The sequence below is a fragment of the Leptodactylus fuscus genome, chromosome 7 (genome assembly GCF_031893055.1).
Source record: "Leptodactylus fuscus isolate aLepFus1 chromosome 7, aLepFus1.hap2, whole genome shotgun sequence".
In the NCBI taxonomy this organism is placed as follows: Eukaryota; Metazoa; Chordata; class Amphibia; order Anura; family Leptodactylidae; genus Leptodactylus; species Leptodactylus fuscus.
The window spans coordinates 85,626,061-85,646,798 of record NC_134271.1 but is presented as its reverse complement, the minus strand read 5'-3'; the positions used below and the strand labels follow the sequence as shown (position 1 = coordinate 85,646,798).

The following is a 20,738-nucleotide window of genomic DNA, read 5'->3' as shown; positions in this document are numbered from 1 at the left end:
TAAAAAATATACAAGAATCAATGAATGTACATAATACATTACCCAACTACTGCACATGACTGTAATGCAATCTTGTTAAAGGGATCCTATCATTCAATCACTTTTTTTTCTAACACGTCGGAATAGCCTTAACAAAGGATATTAGTCTCCTACCTTTCGCTGTCTTCTCTGCGCTGCCGTTTGCCTAAAATCCCGTTTTTTCTCGGTATGTAAATGAGTTCTTTCGCAGCACTGGGTGGCAGGGCCCCAGCGCTCAGACAGCACTGGGGGCATCCCCAATGCTGCAAGAGAACTCTCTCCAGTGCCGCTTCCTCTTCTTCTGCAGCGAGGTCTTCACTGTGTCTTCTTCTGGTGGCGGCTTGTAACTTCTAGGCCTCGGGCCTAGGGCAAGCCGACTGCTCATGCCCACCAGCCACGAGAAAATGGCCACTTACAATACTTTGTAAGCGGCCATTTTTCTTGTGGCCGCGAGCATGCGCAGTCGGCTTGCCCTAGGCCTGAGGCCTAGAAGTTACAAGACGCCACCGGAAGAAGACACAGTGAAGACCTTGCTGCAGAAGAAGAGGAGGCGGCGCTGGAAAGAGTTCTTTCACAGCATTGGGGACGCCCCCAATGCTGTCTGAACGCTGGGGCTCGCCCCCAGTGCTGCAAAAGAACTAATTTACATACCAAGAAACAACGGATTTTAGGCGAACGGCAGCGCGGAGAAGACAACAAAGGCTATTCGTCTCCTACCTTTCGTTAAGGCTATTCCGATGTGTTAGTTAGAAAAAAAAGTGATTGAATGATAGGATCCCTTTAACTATGTAATAGAACATTAGAACTCTAAACATGACACAACCACTAATAGTGACCATAACACAAGTCTATTATACAGTACACTGTACACAGAATACAACAACCCCCAGTATGACCATAACACAGTGCTGTTCCTGACCCCCAGTCAGTGCTGTTCCTGAACAGTTGTTGTGACTTACGGTTTTATTGGTATAAGGAAAACGTTTGTTTTTGTACCGTGTTAGCCAGTGGGTAGGAAATAAAAAAAAAACAAAAAAAAAACAAGTTTTGAAGTTTTTGGTTTTATTGGTAGTGATTGGTCTGCTGTGGGAAACATCATTAGATCCTACATGTTATTGTAGTGATCTGCTTACTGTTATCTGCTACAGAGATCTTAGAGCATATTCTATGTTACAGCTGCTGTCATTTTCCTGGATCCATTGCAGCAACTAAATAAAGAAACCTTGTAATGTTCCCATCTGGAGCGTCATTGTGTATTAATAGCAGGGTCACCCGTCTCCTTGCTGCGCTGCGTGATGTCTCCTCTCTGTAGTGAGGTTCACATCATACACAATGCAGCAGAAGTAGATGTCAAAGAAGCGGAGCACAAATCCAAAATATACCACATTATACAGAGCATTTAATTCTCTGACATTATAGAGGTAGCACCATGTTTAGGGGTATATGTAGAGCACTATCAGCTGCTGTAGATGGTTCTAGGCTGTTTTGTTGAACATAACTAGAGATGAGCGAACAGTGTTCTATCGAACACATGTTCGATCGGATATCAGGGTGTTCGCCATGTTCGAATCGAATCGAACACCACGTGGTAAAGTGCGCCAAAATTCGATTCCCCTCCCACCTTCCCTGGCGCCTTTTTTGCACCAATAACAGCGCAGGGGAGGTGGGACAGGAACTACGACACTGGGGGCATTGAAAAAAATTGGAAAAAGTCATTGGCTGCCGAAATCAGGTGACCTCCATTTTAGACGAATAGTGGATTTCAAATCCGGGTCATATGAGAATGTGAACTTTGTGACTATGAGACAGGGATAGCTGTACAGGCAGGGATAGCTAGGGATAACCTTTATTTAGGGGGGAATGTTATTAAAAATAACTTTTTGGGGCTCTATCGGGTGTGTAATTGTGATTTTTGTGAGATAAACTTTTTCCCATAGGGATGCATTGGCCAGCGCTGATTGGCCGAATTCCGTACTCTGGCCAATCAGTGCTGGCCAATGCATTCTATTAGCTTGATGAAGCAGAGTGTGCACAAGGGTTCAAGCGCACCCTCGGCTCTGATGTAGCAGAGCCGAGGCTGCACAAGGGTTCAAGCGCACCCTCGGCTCTGATGTAGGAGAGCCGAGGGTGCACTTGAACCCTTGTGCACCCTCAGCTCTGCTACATCAGAGCCGAGGGTGCGCTTGAACCCTTGTGCACACTCTGCTTCATCAAGCTAATAGAATGCATTGGCCAGCGCTGATTGGCCAATGTATTCTATTAGCCTGATGAAGTAGAGCTGAATGTGTGTGCTAAGCACACACATTCAGCTCTACTTCATCGGGCTAATAGAATGCATTGGCCAGCGCTGATTGGCCAGAGTACGGAACTCGACCAATCAGCGCTGGCTCTGCTGGAGGAGGCGGAGTCTAAGATCGCTCCACACCAGTCTCCATTCAGGTCCGACCTTAGACTCCGCCTCCTCCGGCAGAGCCAGCGCTGATTGGCCGAAGGCTGGCCAATGCATTCCTATGCGAATGCAGAGACTTAGCAGTGCTGAGTCAGTTTTGCTCAACTACACATCTGATGCACACTCGGCACTGCTACATCAGATGTAGAAATCTGATGTAGCAGAGCCGAGGGTGCACTAGAACCCCTGTGCAAACTCAGTTCACGCTAATAGAATGCATTGGCCAGCGCTGATTGGCCAATGCATTCTATTAGCCCGATGAAGTAGAGCTGAATGTGTGTGCTAAGCACACACATTCAGCACTGCTTCATCACGCCAATACAATGCATTAGCCAGTGCTGATTGGCCAGAGTACGGAATTCGGCCAATCAGCGCTGGCTCTGCTGGAGGAGGCGGAGTCTAAGGTCGGACCTGAATGGAGACTGGTGTGGAGCGATCTTAGACTCCGCCTCCTCCAGCAGAGCCAGCGCTGATTGGTCGAGTTCCGTACTCTGGCCAATCAGCGCTGGCCAATGCATTCTATTAGCCCGATGAAGTAGAGCTGAATGTGTGTGCTTAGCACACACATTCAGCTCTACTTCATCAGGCTAATAGAATACATTGGCCAATCAGCGCTGGCCAATGCATTCTATTAGCTTGATGAAGCAGAGTGTGCACAAGGGTTCAAGCGCACCCTCGGCTCTGATGTAGCAGAGCCGAGGCTGCACAAGGGTTCAAGTGCACCCTCGGCTCTCCTACATCAGAGCCGAGGGTGCGCTTGAACCCTTGTGCAGCCTCGGCTCTGCTACATCAGAGCCGAGGGTGCGCTTGAACCCTTGTGCACACTCTGCTTCATCAAGCTAATAGAATGCATTGGCCAGCACTGATTGGCCAGAGTACGGAATTCGGCCAATCAGCGCTGGCCAATGCATTCTATTAGCCCGATGAAGTAGAGCTGAATGTGTGTGCTAAGCACACACATTCAGCACTGCTTCATCACGCCAATACAATGCATTAGCCAGTGCTGATTGGCCAGAGTACGGAATTCGGCCAATCAGCGCTGGCTCTGCTGGAGGAGGCGGAGTCTAAGATCGCTCCACACCAGTCTCCATTCAGGTCCGACCTTAGACTCCGCCTCCTCCAGCAGAGCCAGCGCTGATTGGCCGAATTCCGTACTCTGGCCAATCAGCACTGGCTAATGCATTGTATTGGCTTGATGAAGCAGTGCTGAATGTGTGTGCTTAGCACACACATTCAGCTCTACTTCATCGGGCTAATAGAATGCATTGGCCAATCAGCGCTGGCCAATGCATTCTATTAGCGTGAACTGAGTTTGCACAGGGGTTCTAGTGCACCCTCGGCTCTGCTACATCAGATTGCTACATCTGATGTAGCAGTGCCGAGTGTGCATCAGATGTGTAGTTGAGCAAAACTGACTCAGCACTGCTAAGTCTGCATTCGCATAGGAATGCATTGGCCAGCCTTCGGCCAATCAGCGCTGGCTCTGCCGGAGGAGGCGGAGTCTAAGGTCGGACCTGAATGGAGACTGGTGTGGAGCTATCTTAGACTCCGCCTCCTCCAGCAGAGCCAGCGCTGATTGGTCGAGTTCCGTACTCTGGCCAATCAGCACTGGCCAATGCATTTCTATGGGGAAAAGTTAGCTTGCGAAAATCGCAAACTGACAGGGATTTCCATGAAATAAAGTGACTTTTATGCCCCCAGACATGCTTCCCCTGCTGTCCCAGTGTCATTCCAGGGTGTTGGTATCATTTCCTGGGGTGTCATAGTGGACTTGGTGACCCTCCAGACACGAATTTGGGTTTCCCCCTTAACGAGTTTATGTTCCCCATAGACTATAATGGGGTTCGAAACCCATTCGAACACTCGAACATTGAGCGGCTGTTCGAATCGAATTTCGAACCTCGAACATTTTAGTGTTCGCTCATCTCTAAACATAACTCTTATGCTATGGAACTATAGTGAAAGGGCAGAGGAGAAGTGACCTTACTGGTAAGGACAACTCTGTGCTTGATTCACACTACTGTCCCAATTATTATGGAATATAAGTATCATCACCCCTATTCTTCACCTTTGCAGTAGAAAGGTTTACTGACAAGTGTCTTTGGGGAAAGGGGGGAGGGGATGGGAGGCCATATAGCTTCAACCTAGCCCTTCTGGATAGATCAGCCAGAGGATAGACCATAGGCCATTCCAGACTGTTGAATAATATTGAATACATTCTTTTTAATCCAGCATTGGGAGTAGTTTTCTCAGAACACTAGCATTTTCTGAACATTTTTTTTTTATTCTTGATGATGATGTTGATGATGATAATCTTGGAGAAAAAGCTACCCTCTAACTCCTCATATTGGATGCTATACTGTATGTCAATGGCTGACTCTTTCACCACCTCCAAAATGTCCAGCTCTAATTGCTGCTCCACTGATTCTGGCACAGTTGGAATTTTTTTTCTCTAGCCCCTTCCGTTCCCAAGCAATCAATGCTGTTAGTTTTGCTGTCTGATATACTATTTAGGCTCTGTACTGTCAGGTGGGCGGTGTCAGGCAGGAGAAGGCAAGGTGTGTGATTCTGACCTCTTACACTGGCTGCCTCTGATTGGAGCTCTGAATCACATCCCCTGCCTGACACTGCCCTTCTGACATTACAGAGCTTAAATATCACATCAGGCATCAAAACTAACTACTCTTGTTACTCAGGTAAGGTGGGAACTAGAGAGAAAATTGCAACTGCGCTAGAAACAGTGGAACGAAGCCTATTAACAGATGCTATGGACTAGAATTGGTGGAGGTGGAGAAAGGTTCTGTTTAACAAACCTCACAATGTGACTAAGGATATAAGCCAAAAAAGACAATGCTATGGTGGTGACACTAACCCAATAGTCATCCTTCACATGCTGGACTCTTGCTGTGTTCTCTGAAGGTAATGTTTCATATTTTCACCACTAGTTGCAATTATTTTCATCCATCTCTGCTATTAGGTATTAGGGCGCTGTGAGAATCTTCCCTGAAAGGGTTTATGAATAGTCATATGGGATTGTGTGACAGGCTTCCTGTACTTCATGGCTGAATGCACAGAATCCTCACGTTTATTGCAGCGCTGGGAATTCATGTGGGGAGATGGGGAAAACATTGCAGTGATGGCACACTGGGTTTATTGTGATTGATGAGAAGGCAGATGGCAGAAGACCAGAACTTTGCTTCAACATGAATAATAAATCTTGATGAGGGTGGGAGAACCCGGAGTCTCTGAGGAGATAAGCATTTACACTCATTGGGATTATAAATGCGAACCTTAAAGGAGTTGTCCAGGATTAAAGAAACATGGCTGCTCTCTATAAGAAACCAGGCCACACCTGTCTACAAGTTGGGTGTGGTATTGTATGTCCCCATTCACCACTTCTCACCATGCCACCAATGCTATGAACGGCGCTAGGCTGGGGTAACCAGGGCAGATCCCAACACCGATACTGCTTCCTTTCTTTACTCCATGTCTCTGCTATGAGCTCCTGGTGTCCCATAGTACTCAGAGGAACTATTGAAAATTGCCCATAGGATATATACCAATACCAGACATCAAGCCAATCAAATTAATTCATTTCATTACAACCCTTTTGACCATGAGTTCCTACCAAGAAAATAACACATCTGTCGGCCATCTTTAGGCTTTTACCATTGAGATACAAGTAGAGTTTGATGAAGGCCAGGATTGCGGCTGAAACGTCATTGGTTTATTATTCTACTATATCACGTGTGTTTGAGCAATGAAAAACACTTAAGCAACGTTGGAAGTAGAAATCCTTTTACTTGGAATTTACAGACTGTGGCCCTAATTCCACAATAAACCAACAGAGTGCATTACATACCTATTACTACTGCATTGTTACTGTATTTCTTCTAAAAATCTAAATTTTAATTTGTATTATTTTGTAGATCTGCCTATGGCTTTCAACACTGCCTGAATCCTTCTGGACATGCTCTCAATCAGATTCAAGCATGTCATTACCAAAATCTAATCCCAGGTCTCTTCCCAATATTGGTGTATGCTGGTTGAGTCACTTGGGTACGAATACAGCTTTTCTTCAACTCTACCCACAAGTGATCAATTGGGTTGAGCTCTAGGGACTGTGGGTGCCAAACCAGCACCTCTACTTCATTGTGATTAAATTATTTCTTCAGCAATATCAACGTGTGCTGTGGGTCACTGTCCTGCTGTGACACTGTGTTGTCCTTTTCATAACCCTAGTACTCGAGTGTAAAAAGTAACTCATATGGTAGGGTACTCACATATATCTCAGTATTGAGACTACCATCAATCCTGGTCAAGTATCCAATGCCTTTGGCTGTGAAGCCTCAGGCTTCCTCCACTAAACTTGACGGTTCCTTCAATCAGTTAGCCGCCTTATACCTTGTTTCTTCCAGACACATATGTACCCATCAGATCCCAGTCTATGGACTTTTGTCTCATCACTCCAAATCATCCAATGGATGGACTTCATTTCATATTCTTCCAACTGTCATGGCACTCACATGATGCAGTTTGGCAATTTTCATGGCTGGGAGACTGCTATCGATGAGCTGGATGGTGCTGTTCCTCTTTTCTTGGGAAAGCTTCATGGCTGATTCTCAACTTGAACCAGTGATATTTCGCTTGGAAATCAACCTAACACACTGAGCTATTAGGGAATGTGAGAACAGATTGTAATTTATAATACATAAAGAAAAAGATTTTTCCACCACAAGGAGCAAAACAGTAACAAGGCAGATACATGACAAGAATCTGCACATAAACATCCCATTCCCAACATTGTTTTAAACCAGTGATATCTCTGGAAATAAAACAATTATTACAATCTTACTGGCATATGAAAGAAGATAATCTCCTCTTTCATATGACACCAAAAGCAAGTTCCTGTGCTTTATACTGCTGATATATAACTATTTGGAATGACCCTTCCCTACCCTCATTTTCTGTTTATTCTACACAAGTCTGTATACAGCTCTCAATAGAGAAGCAAGGGAAATAGTTATTATTATTATTAATGATAAAAATGCTGAATTTCACAAAAAGGAGCCAAAATTTGTTAATAAAGTATATTACAAAATTTATCAATGACACAATAACGATCAGAAATTGAAAATTGCCTGAAAATTTAGTTAAATTTAAGCATAAGAAGGCATACTTTCCATTTCCATTCAATCAAGGAGATGTAAGAGACAAGGGCTATATACAGCTGGACCTGTACTGCATTCATTGAAGATTACATAAAAAATCATGGCTAAAACAGTGCGGTATGACCAGCTAAGTAATGCATACCATAATGGAAACCTGAAGGACCTTATTATAGTCCGTTGGACTGTTAGGCATTATTGGTGCCAACATTCATGTTTTCTGGTTACTTATTTTTCCATGACATTTACCATGGTTAATGCTGGTGGACAATATGTCGCTGGTTGTACAGACCAAAGATATTCTATATTAGATAGAATCCAGTGTTTTCTGCCCCTAGGGGCATACTGTGGGAATGGAGGGTTCTATTAGAACCCCCTATCCTGATGCTGGACCTTCATCCTTGCAAACTGACATCCTCCATCAACAACATTGAGGCCATTGATAGATTATTCTAGAAATGGGTTAAAACTAGAGATGAGCGAGTACTGTTCGGATCAGCCGATCCGAACAGCACGCACGCATTGAAATGAATGGACGTAGCCGGCACGCGGGGGGTTAAGCGGCCGGCGTCAAAGCGGAAGTACCAGGTGCTTCCATTCATTTCAATGTGTGATCCGAACAGTACTTGCTCATCTCTAGTTAAAACCTCTTATCAAATGCACCTCCCCACTATCACACATGCCAACAATATTTCAATGTAGTCAATCGGTATACTTTGATCTAATGACACTATTGAAGCTAATACAGACTCAGCCCATTTCTGCAGACCCCCCCCCCTCTTCAGCCTGGTAAGTGTATTAATAGTTACTGGTTGTTGTGCCTTTGTTGCTATAGGGCACAGAGTAATATTTAGAGAACACTGACACAAGTTCAAAGCCTTCAGATGAAGCGGTACAGGTATAGCCATGTGTATGACCCCGAGTCCCAAAATGGTTACCGGACTCTCCGTAGTCATCAGCTGCTTACCATGCAGGGCAGGTACCATCACACGACTATTTTGCCCAAGTCTCAATTGCATGGAACAATGATGGAACACTTGGCCAGGGTTGAGATTATGGCCAAGAGAGGTTGTAAATATTAAAATCCTTCCCCCACCCCCATGGTTACTTACTATAAATAATAAGGTCATTTATTATGGCTACACCGCGTGCATAGAGAGTCTGTTTTATTGTAGTGATGAAGGGCAGATGGTAATAAAAATAAATTGGGAAGAGATTCCACCTTTCAGTGACATTTTGCGCTGGATGGTTTATACTGTGAGTGCTGTAAAAATTTGCTCCCCCACCCTAGTAAGACATGATTGCAATATAAAGCCATTTATATTAATTTGGTTCTTACTGTAATATAATCATCTCTCCATGTACTGGCTTCCTGCAAGGCTTGTGGTTATACACAACAGCCAATCTGAACGGACTGCACAATACACTGCAGAATAAAGCACGGATGATGGTCAGAAGAGAAGTCTGGGCTTCTCTGAGCTTCTGTTCAAACAGGAAGCAGTTTCTGACTACCACTGACTCCTATGGACAGTGTAACTAAGATGGAGTCACTGATCTCAAAGAACAGTGCTGCAGTATAAAGCATGGGGAAATCACAGCGTAAAAGTGTGAAATTTTTTTTGTACATAATATGGTAGCCCGTATGTAAAGATGGGTACCAATACTGAAGATCTCATCACTTCTAATGGATGGAGTATGCTGACCCCCATGCCAGTAGAAGGAATCGGTAACCCATATGGTCAGCAACAGTTTCCGCCAGTCCTGATGTAATTGCAGGGAACAGCATCAGCATAGAATTGATTTTTTTCCCTTCCATTACATTCTGCTAATTGCTGATTCTCTCCGTGGGGAGATTTTAAGAGCTGTCTGATTATCAAATCCTCCCATTAATAAGCCTGCGCTGGATCTGTCATGTCACAGGTGAAAATGCAAACGTTTGTATGTCTGCCGCTGACAACCATTGTACCGTAACCCAACTTCTTATTATACAGTCTGCAGACAATCCGTGTTATTTCCTTCCATTACAGTCAGGATTTGAAAAGGTCTGCAGTCTCCATTTAAAAATATGTCAGTCTCATCTCCGCCATGATTGATGTTGTATAAATTGCGGCGGCGTTTACCTCGTGCGGACAGGCGGGAGGCGATTTCATTTTAGAATAACCATTCATTATCGCAGTCAAAATTAATAGATTCAGGAAAAACGTTTGCAAAATTTGCTCAAATATCAGGATAGTTGGATGATAAACTGGGGCAAACATCTGTGAGTTAATTCCTTGGAACCCGCGAGTCAGAGAAACTTGTGTATCATGAATTCAGGAACGTTTCTGCCTCCAGCTTGTACAGTAGTCACTTGGCTTTCCTAGAGTCCCTAATGACAAGATCTTGTAAAGAAATCTCTGTACTCCCCTATCATTGCGTTATTAGGCAGATAGGCCTGTAATGGACAACTACCCAGCTCTGCAGACAAGCTGTCCTGGACTGGCTTAAGGTGACCATCACTGAGCGGTGGATTGGGGAGGCCGCTGGAGCAGCGCTGCTCCAGTGGCCGCCCCTCACGCTCAGGCAGAGAGCAGGTCCTCTCTCTGCCTGCTAAAGACGTCCCCTCCGCTCGGCCCCGCCCCCTTCAGATTGTCCCCGCACCCTCCTCCGGGGGGGAGGGGCGGCGGCTTTCTGACGTCTGCCTCAGGCGGCAGAAACAAATGGTTCACCCCTGATCACTGGGCACTATACTTGAGGTAGTTTCAGTTATAGAAAAACTTCACAGCAGTTTGGCAGTAGTTTGCTAGCAGCTTCATCGAACACAGGTAATGGCCACCACTGACAGTTAGGCCTGGTTCACATCTGCATCAGTAATCCATTTGGGGGAGTCCACATGGGGGCCCCCCATAATGGAATACCGAACACATTGACAAGTGGTGTGCAGTGAAAGCCCACGGACCCCACAGACTATAATGGGGTCCGTGTGCTTTTCGCACGGTCTCCGCACGAGTCATGCGGACAGGAAAGTAGATTGTGATCTAACTTTTCTCTCCGCATGTTCCATTCCTTTCTGACCTGACTCCTAGACTACCACAGACTCTCACAACTGAATGAAATCCCAGACTGGACTACCAAAAGTTGTGGGAAACCACCTATGAAGTCACAGCATGCATAGACTGTACTTTGGGAAGTATGAAAAACGCCATTCACAGCACAGCAGATAGCAAAGAACAAGAATTGGCACCATGACTAAGCAGTAACAATTACATTCACAGTAATCTAATACAATTTTACAGCACTACAGCGCAACCGCTGAGTCACTATATACAATATACAAAGCAAACACTTTATTATTACATGCCCTCCACATAAGCCACAACTATGGAAGAGGATAGTTTCCACCACTTTATATGCCCCTCCACTCAACAATTACTTTCTCTGACAACCACAGGAGCAAAAACGGAACACCACATGGGCTGCACCCTGTCTACGAGCACATATCACACTAACCTCCCCATTCACTAGGAATTTCCCCTATCCAAGGGGGTTATCTAACACAGTCTGTCTGTCAGCTTATGATTGACAGACAAATACAGTACTGTTCCTACACCTACTCACCAGTCACCACTACATTGTGACACTGGCACTACACTCATCAGTTGACTTTTCACTGCTCTGCCCACTGGATATCATCTATTCACCTGTCATGTCCTTCTGGATCTGGACAGCTAATCACCTATATCAGGACCCTTGTCTCTAGGCCCTCACATACACAACTCCTCTGTGCAAAACAGCATCATGTTAAGCAAACATTTGACATGGTAGGTGTGAGAAAGTGAAGGGTGTGGTCTGGGAAGACCGGTATGTTCCAGCCAGGCAGCTAAAGGGTGTTTGGTAAAGACCCACACCAGGGAGGTCAGCTGACTAATCAAGACCTGAAATTAGTCTGTGTGTGAGGACTAGCAATGTGGCTCCACACTGACAGAGCTCACCTATCCAAACTGTATCTACAGAGCAGGTACTGTGCCACCCATTGTTGTTGCCAAGGCGGGAGTCTGGTAGCCAGGCTCCTGTATAGTCAGGGAAAAGTTTTCTTATGTTTAGTTAGTTTTCAGCCGAGAAGGCTTTTGTTTTGGTTATTTGTGCCTTTGCAAAGGCAGTTAATGCACTGCAAGTGAATATAGACTGAACTTGTGTGCAACCCAGTGTCTGTGTCCCTGTTTCCTGCACTGCTACAAGCATCTACCTGAGCGATTCCCCACACAGGCAACAAAAGCAACTGGGAGTTACAGTTGTAACTGGGACTCGAGGGGTAGGGTGCCGAACCGCTTCTGTTCTCTGTACTGAACTCTCCAAGCATCAGAGATGAGCGCTGATCTCTGCTACATGAGGTGTAATATCCATGATTAGTTTCGTGATGACACTTGTACTGGACCAGCAGAGAGAGGCTTCATCTGCTCCACTCAGGGGTGTATCACAGCATGTGTGCTTAACATGATGCTGTTTTGCACAAAGGAGCTGTACTGGACCAGCAGAGAGAGGCTTCATCTGCCCCCCTTCCCGAAGACCCTCACTCTCTCCCTACCTGCATTCCTGCACACAATATTATGCCCCATAATGACCCCTGCACACAGTATTATGCCCCACAGTAGTCACTATAGTGAATAATACTGTGTGCAGGGCCCACTATGGAGCATATTACTGTGTGCAGGGGCCACTATGGGGATTAATACTGTGCAATATAGAGAGAGATTATACATTATTGAATAGTACAAGGGGGTATAGTAAGTGGTGGGTTGAGTGTTCTTATTTATGGTTAAATTAGCTTTAGTATAGATAGGATCCTTGTGATGGGACAACCCCTTTAACGTGAAAATAAAATTATTACAATAGCTGTGTTTAGCTCCCAAAAAATACTAATACATTGTAAAAATCCCTTACTTGTGTGAGACATATTAGGTCAGTACCAGTTTGTAGCCTTTAGATGTAATAGAGATGCTCCCATTCTTCATGGTATATCAAGATGAACGAAGAAACCTTATGGCAGCGGTTTCCAGCCAGTGTCTTGTCAGCTGTGATGAAACTACAGTTGCCATTAGAGAAGGGCAAACTAATTTGTTCCCAGCCAGGTTTTGACCTGAATATTCCACATTGAAATGAATATTTGTCTTGGACAGACTAAAATGGCCCCTGCCACCTGTATAATGCAGTAAAAATACAGAAGATGTGTCTTTGAGTCATTGTGATGTCACAGGTGCACAGCTGATTACCAGGCAGATGTCTGATTATTGTGATGTGACTAACAAGCGGCACCTGTGTGCTCATCACATGACCATGGACCGTAAATCACATGACCATGGTCAGAGTTTTATCCTCTAGAACAGGGGTAGGGAACCTTCGGCTCTCCAGCTGCTGTGAAACTACAACTCCCATCTTGCTCCATTCACTTCCATGGGGGTTCCAAGAACAACAGAGCAAGTATGCATGCTGGGAGTTGTAGTTTTGCAACAGCTGGAGAGCCGTACGTTCCCTACCCCTGCTCTAGAAGTAACAGAATGAATGACAGCGAGCCGAAATCTAGAAAACCGTGAGGAATTGATACAGAAAGTATATTGGAAACTTGTATATCTTTTTATTGTACATTTCTTTGTCAATATTGGTCTTAAAGTGGCCAACCCTTTTAAGGATTTATTTGGGCATGAATTTAATTTTTTGCATCAAATACATACAAACTGTTGTTCTAACAGCAAAACACTGATTCCACCTGTGCTAATCTGAAAAATCTCTATTTCTTAAAGGGATCCCATCATTAAAACTCAATTTTTTCTCACTAACATGTTGTAATAGCCTTAAGAAAAGCTATTCTTCTCCTACCTTTAGATGTCTTCTCCGTGCCGCCGGTTTTCTTTGATATGCAAATGAGTTCTCTTGCAGCACTGAGGGTGGGCTCCAGCGCTCAAACAGCACTGGGAGCGTCCCCAATGTTGTGAGAGAACTCTCCAGCGCCGCCTCCATCTTCTTCAGGAACATCCTCTTCACGCGTCTTCTTCCGGCGCTGGCTTCAAACTTCTAGGCCTAGGGCAAAGCTGACTGCGCATGCCCGCTGGCCACAAGAAAATGACCGCTTACACAGTATTGTATGCAGCCATTTTCTTGTGGCCGGTGGGCATGTCAACTTTGCCTTAGGCTTAAGGCCTAGATGTTTGAAGCCTGTGCCGGAACAAGATGCATACCGACGAAAACCGGGATTTATACTGAACAGCGTCGCGGAGAAGACATCTACAGGTAGCAGAAGAATAGCCTTTCTTAAGGCTATTCTGATGTGTTAGTGAGAAAAAATTGAGTTTTAATGACAGGATCCCTTTAAGGGGGTTTTGTTTTTGGCTCACTCAATAAAAAGTGTTACACAGCCTGCTAACCTGAAAATTCTCTGTTTGTTAAAGAGGACCTTTCACCACCTCTTATAGATCCAGCTCTTTACATCAATGAATAGAGGCTGCTTCACTGATTCTGAAACAGTTGAAATTTTCTCTTTAGCCCCCACTGTTCCTGAGCAATCAATGATGTTTGTTTTTCCTGATATGAAGTTTAGGCCAGGTTCACACCTGAGTTTTTTGGACCAGAATTTGACGCGGAGGCCACCTCAGATTCCGGTCCAAAAAACAACTAGTCACAACTGGATGCTGGTGCATTGAACCGGCATCCAGTCGCGGCATTCCGCTCCGGATTAGGCCCAAATGCATGGACCTAATTGAGAGGGAGCCGCGGAATCCACCTGAAGAAAGAGAAGGTCGCTACTTTTTTCTGCTCATGGAAAAAGGAGAAGACCGGCTCTGATTGATTTCAATGGGAGGCGGGTTTTTTAACCGGATTCTGACACAAATTCCGTGTCAAAATCCGGCCCAAAAAACCCAGTGTGAACACGCTCTTAGAATGTGTACTCTCAGGGGGGCGGTGTCAGGCAGGAGCAGGTAAGGGGTGTGATTTTGAGCTGTGATGTTGGCTGCCTCTGATTGGATCTCAGAATCACACTCTCTACCTGACATTACCCTTCTGACTGATGCAGTTATATACTCACTGACCAGGTAACCCATTTAGTGCTTTGCTATTTTTCTTCATGTAGTTTATGTAAAAATAAAAGACATACAGTGTCAGAATTGTTGGCAATTACTAATTAAGTAATGTACTGTAAAATAAGGGGGCGTTCACACTACCGTCGGTGTCCGACATGTAGTGTCCGCTCAAAATCTGTCACGGACACTAGGAGCGGACACTAGATGTGTCCGTGACACCTGTCATTCACTTTAATGGGCATCGGGTGCGTTCTTTTGCACTCCGTGCCCGTCCTTTCCTGTCCGCAAGAGAAGATGTCCGACTTCTCAAGCGGACAGAAAAACCCTGCATGCAGGGTTTTTCTGTCCGCTTGAGAAGTCGGACATCTTCTCTTGCGGACAGGAAAGGACGGGCACGGAGTGCAAAAGAACGCACCCGATGCCCATTAAAGTGAATGACAGGTGTCACGGACACATCTAGTGTCCGCTCCTAGTGTCCGTGACAGATTTTGAGCGGACACTAGGAGCGGACACTACATGTCGGACACCGACGGTAGTGTGAACGCTCCCTAACTGGAAAAAAACAGGACAGGGACAGGCAAAATGAGGCGGGGGGAACACTTGTGCAAGTACTAACAATAAAAATATGGTTGGCAACAGCAGCACTACTTCTGGTCTTGACAGCCTCACCAGTAGTTGCAGTGTTGAACTTATTGAAAATAAAGATGTTTTTGAAAGCAGTGAAACACATATGTTGAGTCAGGGTTCTAGTTGTGCTCCTTCTCTGTTGTAATACGTAATTTTTCTTAAAATTCTGTAATTATCACTCATTGGCGCTGCATCTCCTCCTATATAGGGACAATATGCTTTTTCATTAAGTTAATTCTTAATCATTTCACCTTTCAATTGACAGGCACTCTGATAATGTGCCATAAATTTTTCTTCAAATTGCCAGTGGTGCTTGCAACTGCTTGAAATAAAGCAAAAAAAAAAAAAAAAAAGCAAACAGTCCCACTATGCTTCTTTCAATAGCAACACGAAATTGGTGTGGCTCTGTGGTTCTGCTCCCATAAACTAATATAATTTTTGGTGGCTTATTTTTTCTGAAAAGCCAATTCTTCAAATGTTAAAATCTGCAAAAGTGAGTGGCATATGGTGAGTGGTATATGGTTGAAGTAGGAGATTGTGTCCACTTCCTACCATCCGTCTTTCTATAGACATAAATGTCATGTTCACTTTGACATAACTTTGACTGTGTTTGCCATAGGGAGCTACAAATTAGATAGGTTCCTAGGAGGGCTGATAGTGTTACACACTATGTGTTAAACCAATTTCTAGTTAACATGTTGGGAATTACAGTTTCACCACTGCTGGAGAGTCACACACTGGAAATCACTGTCTTAGAGTAATGGAGTCTGCATCTGATTTTTTTTCTCAGCCCCTTGCTTTCCTAGGAAGACAAGATCTCCTTTACTGAAGACATAATCCCCCTTTACAGGTGATGACTTGAAACAGTACCCCCAACCAGTGTTATTATCATAGCAATTTACCCTTCCATTGTCCTCATATTAACCATACTAAATAGCATACTTCAGTTCCAAAAACTAATAGAATCCTGTTTTGTTGGCCACTGAGTTACAAGTTGCTGTCTTCACTGTAATGTTTTCATATAGTTTTAAAAGGATTCAGGTCCAAATTGTCTCTAAAACTAATAATAATAATGCCTTCTAGGGCCTTAAAGAGGACGTATAATGTCCTCATAGAGGTGCAGTACTATGTACCAATACAAAGCTAAATTTAGTGCACTGTCAGTTTTCCCGGTATGTGCCCTGGTGCTGGAGATATTGGTGCCATTAATTTCAGCACCAATATCTCCTACTATCAAAGGGCTCAGAGCTCAGTGTCACTGCTTAGCGGTAAGGAACCCCACTTCTGACAGTACAAGCAAGGGTGAACCTGCACTTTTCGCCGCCCGAGGCGGACGACAGAAAGCCGCTCCCCCCACCCTGGGAGGAGGGGGCAGAGCAAAGGGGGCGGGGCTTAGCGGTGTTAGCAGGCAGAGAGCAGGCAGGGAGAGTACCTACTCTCTGCCTGAGCGTAATGGGAGGCCGCTGGAGCAGCGCTGCATCCACAGGGCCTCCCCAATCCACCGCTCGGTGCTAAGCCAGTCCAGGACATCTTGTCCTGGACTGGCTTAGGTAAGCAAAAATGCCGCCCTCCCCGGGGCCCTAGCATAGTGCCGCCTGAAGCAGTCGCTTCATGGGAGGTGCGGAGCTGAGTGCAAGGCTATATTAGAGAACAGTCAGGGAGGGGAGTTCCTCACAGCCCAGAGATGACACTGAGCTCTGAGGAATACCCTTCTGACAGTGGGGAGATATTGGTGCCAAAAGTAATGGCATCGATATCTACAGCCCTGGGGCACATGCCGGGAAAGCCGACAGTGCGCTGAATTCACCACACATTTATGAGGACATGAAAGGTCCTCTTTAAGGGCATCAAGGGCAGGGCATGATATGCCAAATTTACCTATAGACAGCTGTGTGGAGGGCAAATAATTTTAATTCACCAAGCCTGTAAGCAGGCTTTGCATCACCAGGGGCAAAAATTAATTTCACTGTCCTTATTCTGTATCTAAACACATAAAAGTGCTTTGTTAGACAACTACCACCAAGGCCACATGACGTGGTTGCATATCCATAAGGGAATGATTATCTCAGCAATGATTTCACAATTTGTGACCACATGGGTATGACTTAGGGAGTCTTTCAGATTGAAATGCCTCCCAAAGGCTAAAGCCCCATGTTGCGGAAATGCAGCTTTATTTTTTGCAGATTTAGTTGCAGTTTTTTGAGCCAAAGTCAGGAGTGGATTGAGCAAAAGGTAGAAATATAAGAACTTCCTATATCTCCCATTCCTTTTGTAGCCATTCTTGCTTTTGGCTTAAAAAACCCAAACATAATCTGTAACAAAAAAAGCAGCGTTTCCACAATGAGGGAATTCTGCCTTAAAGTAACTTTCTAAATACTGTTTTTACATATCTCACACCGACCATAATTTACATGATGTTTTCATCCTCAGTTCCATCCAAAGTTGGTCACAGTATTTTACTGGTTTTTCCATTTTCATCCCCTATTCCGCTTGAAAAATGCAGAGAGAAAAGTCCTGAAAGCAGGACATTTCTCTCCACATTTTTTGGGGTGGAAACCTGGTATACCCTGTAATAGTCTATGGGATCTGCAGGTTTCTGCAGGTAACTGCTTTTTAAACAGATTGGGTTTCCGCTTTAAGGTCCCCAAGAGGACCCGAAAAATGGAAACCCAAGTGCACATGTGAACCTAGCATCAGTAATCTATGTACAAATTGACTCCACCAGCAGAATACTGAGTGCAGCTCTGGAGTATGACACTGCATGTAACTTGGGATCAATACTGGGATGAAAACAAACTAATAATTAATATAATTGTTATTGATTGATGATGACATTTTCCTTCCTGTTACATTGGTGTAATAACATTTATTCCCATTTTTTTCATCCTTCATCTTTGCTTAAGGAAACCACTTCATAAAGATGAAAATGGTACGACCCGGGCCACTGAATATGCAATGACCCTCGAAACAGCCTAGAAGTCGAGTACCAAGTACCATGGCCACACAGCCTCCCCTCCTCATGTGCATCCTCTTGGAGGTGTTGAACTTTTGCTTTGGAGGGGGGAGGATTAAAAAGTTCTGTCCGAAGAGAGCCAGGCATAGAGATGATCTGCGCTGGCTTTTGTGGAGCACCTATGTGAAGCATAAAAACTGTCACCCAGAGCTTTGGAAGGAGAACCTCACAATGGAACTCTTACTGTATGAGTCCGCTCTCAATAATGACTGCTCACGCAGGGCTCTGGAACTAGCAGAGGTCCAACATGAAGCGAAGGTGGACAGCATCACCTGCATGCACAGGATTTTCATACCCTGGAATACAAACCTTATTTTATTTTATTATAGGACAGGCCCTAAATGTAAAAATATATCCACAAAATTGCATGCACTTAATATTAAGGGAACACAAAAGCGGTATCACTACTATGCAATAACCCAAAAGCAAGAACCTAGGAAAGGGACGACACAGTATCTCACAAAGGGAGACGATACAAGTTGACCAAAGCCCTATGGGAAGGAAGTGCCAGACAAGTGCTTTCCAAAACGGGAAATGTCTTCGACTGACCTGATGACATGATCAAGAGAATTGGCGGCTATTACATACCATGCATGGACAGTGGATAAATTGTTGTAGTTAGGGAACATTCTAAGGTTCTTGTCTAGCACTACCTGCCATTCTTACAAATTGTACAAGCATTTCCAATGGGAGCATTATTTGATGAAGACCACATGTGGAAACCCTACATATTCTTTGATGGACTTAACTGGCACTCGATGGGTTAAGGGTACCATAGCAGTTTCTCGGTGCTTTAAATACACACTTTACGTTGAACGTCTATTTATGTATTTGATTCCACAGCTGGAGTGGATGAAGCCTCAGTCCTGTCTTAATGTGTAAGGGTTAATTGCAATGGTGTTACGCGTGCAAATAGTTCTATGACTCATAGCAACCAATCAGATTTTGGCTTTCATTCTGTAAAAATTGCTTTTGAATAATAATGATTCTGATTGGATCCTATGGGTTACATAGCAGTATGATAGTGAATCAGCAGTATTGATGGGCCATCACTTTTCCATCAGATTCCAGCTCATTAATACTTCAGTGGTCTTCATGGGACATCCCATCATGTCCGGTGACCACATAGACAGAGTTATAGGATGAGTAAAACGCCTGGAACCACAAACATAGCCTAACATATATGTCCCCTGGGGACCTTTAAATGATCCCATTCCCTTAACTGTTATAATGTGGGAACCTGGAACAGGACTCTGAAACAGGGTGTAGAATTGAGCAAAGGGTCATGGAAAGTCTTGAGCAAACATCATATCATATTATCTTTGATGGCAAAACCCAGCACCATAAAGAGGGTCAAGCTTGATACTTGCTATAGAGTTATTTCACTTCTATATATGCCACTATTCTAAATGGTACAAGGTAGAGGCTCCATTACAGATTTTTGCATTGGGTACCGAGAACTTCAAGTTACTTTATCAGCGACATTATAAAATTTTACAGAAAACCTTACTCATCTGATGGTCTGCAATCTTGAAGTCTACCATCTTACAAATGGCTGTTGTGTGAAATAACAGGTCAACATGTTCCTTATGTTTGGCTCATCCTATAGAACAGGTGTCTACCACTAATACAATCTGTGTACTAAAGTCTATAGATTTTCTATCTTCCAGCAGCCATCTTGGCGCAGTATCAGCTTAGCACGTAAACATATAACTCAAAAAAAATTCAATAAAACTATATTAAGCCCAAATACTTGTAACAACTATCACATAACTATATGGATTTTGAATATTACTCATCGTGGAATTAGACGGTCTACAAATGAAATCTCATAGAGAATCCCCATATCATACACAGTTTGAGTGTTCATATATCTTCTCCGTTCAGCCTTCGCTACTGCTGGCCCCTCCTCTGCAGCCTGAAGTGATATCCCCCTTATAAATGTGACCTATCATTCTGTGTCATGGACGACTATTCATTTTCATGTATTCCGCAATCTTCACAGCTTAGTGCAGCACGTGCAATGATGAAAAGATTGTTTTAATATGCGTGGATCCTGGTAGGGTAACTCACTATACTCAGTTATAATAAATAAAATATATTGAAGTTATATTTAGGCTTTGTATTCATTTTCCATCGGAGGGGGGGGACATTATATCTGCATTAGGGTTCACGCTGCTTCTGTTCTCAAGACATCATGTTGCGGAAACGCAGCTTTCTTTGTTGCAGATTTTTTGCATTATAATTTAACTAAAGCCAGGAGTGGATTGTGCAAAAGGTAAGACAAATAATGACTTCCTATATATTTCCCATTCCTTTTGTTATGTGAGTGAACACTAAGGTTGAAGCCCCACGTGGCAAAAACCACTGCATTTTACCGTCCCTGATTTGAGCAAATCCCATCCACACAT

General features: G+C 44.2%; 1 protein-coding gene across 2 annotated transcripts in view; it reads left to right on the top strand.

The window, feature by feature from the left end:
- PRIMA1 (proline rich membrane anchor 1) overlaps window positions 1–20,404 on the top strand; it is a 51,794-nt gene extending 31,390 nt beyond the window's left edge. For both annotated transcript variants that reach the window (XM_075282457.1, XM_075282456.1), the window contains exon 5: window positions 18,218–20,404. In XM_075282457.1, coding sequence (XP_075138558.1) covers window positions 18,218–18,290 — 73 coding nt within the window. In that variant the 3' untranslated portion in view covers window positions 18,291–20,404. The remainder of the gene's footprint in view (window positions 1–18,217) is intronic.
- The last annotated feature ends 334 nt before the right edge of the window (window positions 20,405–20,738 follow it).